Source organism: Astatotilapia calliptera, chromosome 6 (genome assembly GCF_900246225.1).
Source record: "Astatotilapia calliptera chromosome 6, fAstCal1.2, whole genome shotgun sequence".
NCBI lineage: Eukaryota > Metazoa > Chordata > Actinopteri > Cichliformes > Cichlidae > Astatotilapia > Astatotilapia calliptera.
In genome coordinates, this window is record NC_039307.1 from 1,826,168 (window position 1) to 1,832,578 (window position 6,411).

A 6,411-nucleotide genomic window follows, 5' to 3' on the forward strand; every position below is an offset into this window, starting at 1 on the left:
TATATTAACGGCCATCAGTCAAACAATACTGTTTGTTCTTGGTCTAAACAGAGCGCGTTGTGTGTGACATCTTCTTTTGCGCATGCGGGCCGCTTTGAGCGTTCACACTAGAGCGCGTTTGCTGTCGCATTTTATTTGTAGTGTGAACGAGGAGACAAAAAAATCGGATTTGATCAAAAAATCGGAATTGAGCATCAAGACCTGCAGAGTGAACGTAGCCTTAGACTCCACCTCTCTGGAAACTCCCAGGCCCTTCTGGAGGCCTTTCTCCCCTCACCACACTCCCTGCCGGTGGCTGATGCCCTCAGAGGTCGGTGCGTTGGTGGTTCTTGGTGTCCGGGGCTGGGCGCTCAGGTATGTACCAGCTCACTCTCGGTGGCTACTTGGCGGGGCCTAGGTGCACACAGGTGTTCACTGTTCGTAGACTTAATAACGTGATGGTGTTGTGTTTAGTATGTTGCTCTGGTTTTTTGTTTTGCTTGTTTTCTTTTGTTTTTCTCTCAACAGGTGATCCAGGAGATTTTTTTTCCCCTTTCTCACTGTCCCTCGTCCCTTCTGTTTTTCTTTTCCTTCATCTTTCTCTCTCCCTTTCCTTTCCCTCAGTCATGTCTGTCCCGTCTGTAACAACTGAAAATATAATAAATAATAAAAACAAAGGTCGATCAAATGGACCAATACGGCAATGCCATGATGATCCATTTGGCAAAATAAATCCATTGGGTCTCCTTGTTGGTCTTCAGACAACAATTCTGATGGCTAAAGAACCAAATGGGACAGGCAAAAGGAAAAAAACAAAAACGAATTGAATTGCATTAAATTGAATTAACGAAAAAGGGGATCCGGCTACTCTGTTCAATAAATGATGTTTTACCCCTTTTTCCCAGAAGGCAGGAAAAGGACATTTCACTGTGTCCTTGTCAGGGGCGATTTTAGCCCCAAAGATTTCTTACTTTTTTGACAATATTTGCTGTTTTTGTGACACACTACTAAAAACGATAACAAAGATGAAGACAACAGACGATGAGGACAGGGAGGAACAGGGGTTTAAATGCACCAAGGAGACAGTCACAGAGAACTCTGGACAACTGGAGACATTTAAGGATGCAGGGACTGACAGAGACGGGGAGGAAGTCTCATCGTGACGTGTAAAGTTTATTTTGCCTGGCTGGGCAGCTCTCTGGGTGCTCAGCGCCACCAAAGCTCTGACCCTAGAATCGCCTCTGGTCCTTGTCAAGTAAGCATTTATAAAGAAAGACCTGTTCACAGGGTGCCCCCTGATGGCAACAAGAATTAATCGCTGATAAAGTGGACTAACTGAAGGAGAATAACTGTAACATCAAATTCCTTTAAGGAGTGGACTTCCTTTGTATTACTCACTCGCAGTTGTCAGATTAAATTTTTGTGATGACTGGTTTTTACTGATGGACTGCTGTCACTGATGGTGACTAATGAACTAATGGTGAGCAACCCAGTCTTTAAATCCAGCTGGAACCTTTCTCATGGTTTTTCCACCCACTTTCCATTTTCACAGTGAACGATGACTTTGTTCTCTGGACCATAAAACCAGAGGCTCTGATATCTACGGTGCTGTTCTGTGATTTCACTGACCACAGTGATCTCTAACCTGGACTGAAACATGTTACGATACTGGTCTGAGGGGTTTTTGCACTTCCAGGTTCTTTCACTGTGTTTGTTCTTTAGCAGGAGTTTGATTAGAGGAAAGAAACCGGAGTTGTTTTAATGTGGTCGTAGATTTTTGTTGTTGTGACATTGAGTTTTGCCAGCAGGTGGCAGTGGCGGCTCAGATAAATAAGTAACTGGCAAAGTAATCCCTTATTACAAAAGTAATGCAGGCCAGTCAAGGTAATGGAAACCAACACTAAGACAGAGCTGCTATTTTGCTGTTTCTGAACACCTGGACGAACGCTGCCTTCCTTCAGTGTGTAAAACAATGTTGGCATTATTTTAACACATGCTAAGTAATGTCTGTAAATCTTAATTTGTAGGAGTTCTAGAAACAACAGCTTGATCTCTTCAGAAAGTTAAGACGAACTCTGTCAACTAAACTACTTTCAGCAGTAGCTGAATGTCTAATACTGTCATTTAATGATTAACCTATTACTTACTTTGGAGGAGTGTGCCAGGTCCCGTGGGTGTCTTTGTCAGCAAAAGTGCTGCAAAACAGAAAAATTTTAAACAGTTTTTACAAAATCTGCCTTTTTGCTTCTGTGGTTTGGTCCTGGTGTGTGTTTCTCTGTGGCTGTGGATTTTCCACTTTGTTTTTCAACGTTGCAGGTTTGCTGCAGTGTCCTCGATGCACCTCCTCACAGTTCTTACATTTCCCCTGACATTCTCAAACACAGTCTCCCTCAATGATAAACTCTGTCAGAGAACGTTTTTGGGACGTTTTGGAAAATCAAAAATCTGGTGTCGACTGCTCCATTCTGGATGTGCAAAGCTTGCTCAGTCTCATCATCAGATTCAAACTGTAACAGGCTAACAGCAGCAAACTCAGCACAGCTTTATCTCTGACATCACTGAGTGAGTCTTTAGACGGGTCGGTCTCTCTTTAATGTCAGCTGATGTCATCTCTCATAAACAGCTTTTCTAAACATTTAGAAGCTGCGTTTACACATGTAGTGTTACACACTTACTCGTTAGTGTTACTCATCTGTAGTCGCTGAGAAACTGGGAAGATTTGCTAAACTACATGTGTATATATATCAGTTTTACTATGTAAACTGAGTCGGAGCTTTTTAAGACACCTGGAAAAAAAAACATGTTTAATTACCTCATATTAATCAATATATGTAATTATCAATTACTAAGTAATAGTGTATAGCTTTAGTGCAGTTCTTAAGTTTTTAAAAGTAACACTTCAATTTCAAACTACTTCTGAAAAAATCTGTTGTTTCTGCCTTATGGTCAAATATCTATAGTCAATATGTGAGTCACGATGATGAGTTAAAATTTTTGTGGCAGCTGCAAAATAAACCAGCTTCAAATACCATAATTCTGGTAGTTTGTTGGAAATATAAAGAGGATTTAGAACAACTGAGTTTACACACAAAACGTCCCCCATGCAGGACTGAGTGCCATTTTGGGCACATTACTCTTTCTGATATATTTTTTTTAGCATTTTCCACCTTTGGATGGTGTAGAACAGAGACTGCACAGGAAACCAGGGACAGAGTGGGGCTGATTTGACAAGACAGCACCTCATACATGAAACAGAAAATGCCGTCTGATCTGGACTTTAGGCCTCGGTTGGTGACCTCAGGAACACAGCTGCTTTCCCATCGTGCCGTTGCTTAGATTTGTACAGTGGCTTTAACTAGTTTACTGTTTTCATTGGGTTTTTTTAACTTGTTCTTTTGTAGAAGTTGTTCCCGTTTGCTTAATTATAGAGGCACCGGCTCACATTATACTCAGCTTTTTACTTCTCTCACTTGTTTTGTTTGTGACTGCGCTCACTACCTGTGTAGTTTATGTGGTGTAGTTTTACAACATGTTTTCACACACAATAAAGATGTGATGTGTAGACTTCAATTTAGACTTTAATTCAAGGAGATTATAGAAAATACTAAGACCAAAGACTTGCATTTTAGGTTAACTTGTCATTTTAGATGAACTTATTACTTTAATATTATAAGCAGACAATCTTCATATCAAATGCAAGATACAGACGCAAAGAATAGCTACTAGTGACTACTCTCTACTCAAATGTATGGTAGTGGGCCTATGGCAATGTTAAAATGTAATTTTTCTTGCTACATTCTCTTCCCACAAATATCCTCAGTCACACAGCATGAGGGTGCAATGGATGGTTTCATGAAGATTAAACGCTGTCACTAGAGCTAAATCCAGGTAAACACCTCTGTCAATATTTACTGATATAGATTGAAGCAGCTCTTCCTCCTCTTACACCCATGGCTTAAAGACATGTTCAAATAAGGGCATGAAGCCATTCAGAGGGTTTGGCCATCATCAGCCTGCCCTCTATAAAGGTGTCTTCTCCTTGTAGCTGCATCCACTGCAGCAGCATCTCGTCCTGAACAGAGCCTCCAGCATCAGACCTTTCTCCACCACTGCAGGTAACAAAGGTTTAAACTGGCACAATATTGATTAGAATTCAGAATAATGTCTGACATGCTGCAGACTGTGAGAGTTTTTTAGTTTTTTTTATTAAAGACACTTTAAAATGAATTTTTAGACAAACACCTCCTGAAAGAGCAGAGCTGTTAATCTGGTTAATTATGGTGAGTTTTGGAGAATAGTCTGCAGATATTTGGACACTGTTATATATTGACTCATCTAATTTTTCCATCCTTGTTAAACCCACTCAGATGGCTGCTCCTTACTGGGTTTCTGTAGCCGTCCTTGTTTTGATAACCGTTACAAACGGCGAGACTGTTATTGACCCACACCAGCTCGCACCAATTGTAGATGACATTCTGAACAGGTGAGTGAACGTTCTGTGAAATACAGAAGAAAACTGAACATGATGATGATGATGATGTTTACAGCAGCTGTTTTTAACAAAGAAACTGTAGCAACGTGTGAAAATGAATACAGAGTAACATGTGGCTAATATGCTATTAAAAGCTGTATCACACTGGACTGTAACACAGATCAGCCTCTGTTTAACTCTGTCCAAACTCTCAGTGAAACAAACCAACACTGTTGTGGTTTCATGTAAATCTTTCCAAGTGAAATCAACATCAGAACCTGTGTTTGTGTCTTTTGGCAGGTACACACCTAGCTACAAAGGTGCAAACAACCACAGGTCAGTAACAAAGGTCACTTTAATCTGCAGCACAGTACTTACAGTGTGCTTTATAGTAACGTGGCAGAAACAGAGATCATTAGAGCTACATGTAGAAGCAGAGACTGAAAGAACAAATGCAGCATTACATACTCACTGTTATTTGTAACTGGATGTTTAAGTTGTTCTCAATTTCAGGGCTTAAAAAAACAAAAAAAAAACAAAAAAAGAAATAGACTGGTTTCCTCAGCAAAATGAGACTGAACTCACTTTGACTGGTTTAACACTCTGGATACTTTAATCTGCACGTTATAAAGAAAATGTTTTACAGGTGAATATTCTCTGTTTACTTCGACAGACAGTTTCCCATGTTCAGTGTGGCCGTGAGCGTCCCACGCAATAAAGACAAGTTTGATATGAACAAAGTCACTGATGATGGTGAAGCTGTGAGGACGAAGATTCTAAACTGTGACATATACATAGGTAACAGAGTGGTGGCAGCCACAGTGCTGAGATGGCCTAATGTTCGATATCAGTGTCCTAATGCTCCTGTACAGTGGTGTGTCCCAAAAAAATGTAATGGAAAGGAGATAAAGACATGGGCTGATATTGACAAATTTTGTGATGAAGAATATATTGAAAATAATCTGTATCCTCAGGCTGCTCATGCTGAGTCCCGAACCCTGGACTATTTCAAAGAAAACGACAAAATTAGGAAAAACTCCAAAGATGATCTGATGGTTTTCTACGTCCGTGCCTCCCCATGTGATGAAACATGTACCAACCCAGGGAATAGGGATGGGTATTGATAAGATTTTAACGATTCCGATTCCATTTTCGATTCTGTTTAACGATTCGATTCCTTATCGATTCTCTTATCGATTCTTATTTTTAAAAAAGGAGAACACTAAGGTCGATTAGCTTAGAACTTTGTTTTATATCTTCTCTTTGAACAAGATAGAAATTTAGGAGTAACATGGCCTTACAAACCCAACAGTGGGATCTTAAGAGATCCAGCCTACGGCTCTTCAATGGGGTGTCACAGGGTCCCCAGGAAAAAAAACGTATATGTAAAATAATAAAATAAATATTCTCCTGTAGCAATAACAAAGTTTAACATAAATTATTCTGTAGCAATTACACAAGAATATCCAGTAATGTCCCTGCCTACAATTAAACACATTCACTTACCAAAGTGAAATCGGGGGCATCTGCTGTGGCAAATGGGTGCAAGCCTTTGACCACAAACTTAGACACTGCTGGGTGACGTTCGTCTATCCTGGCCTGAAAGGAGACGCTACCGGTAGACTGCAGCGAGAACTGCCAGCATCTGAGCCAGCCAGACTCTGTCTCTCTCATCATGGTTATCTAAATGCAACGCACAGTAATAGCAGGTTTTGTAATAAGGTAAATCGCGCTAACATAATATGCAATGCTAATTGATTAGTTACCTGCAGTATTAACGGGAGAGGACGTGGAAACGCTACCGCTGCTGCTGGGTTGAGCTTCGCTAGTCCGGAGCGGATCAAAAACACGACATTCGTTGAAAGCAATCGCGTGTTTTTTGAGCAAATGCTTTTGCATATTCGTAGTGTTTCCTCCCTTTGATGAAATCTCTACTTTGCAAGTATTGCACGTTGCCCTGT

The 6,411-nt window shown here is 40.5% G+C and overlaps 1 protein-coding gene across 1 annotated transcript; it reads left to right on the forward strand.

Moving 5' to 3' along the window:
* The first annotated feature begins 330 nt into the window (after positions 1-330).
* Positions 331-5,574, forward strand: LOC113023365 (uncharacterized). Its single transcript, XM_026169373.1, has 6 exons — positions 331-354; positions 4,025-4,094; positions 4,214-4,259; positions 4,347-4,462; positions 4,751-4,786; positions 5,124-5,574. The coding sequence occupies exons 3-6, from the start codon at positions 4,257-4,259 to the stop codon at positions 5,572-5,574; spliced, it is 606 nt and encodes a 201-aa protein (XP_026025158.1). The 5' UTR covers positions 331-354; positions 4,025-4,094; positions 4,214-4,256.
* The last annotated feature ends 837 nt before the right edge of the window (positions 5,575-6,411 follow it).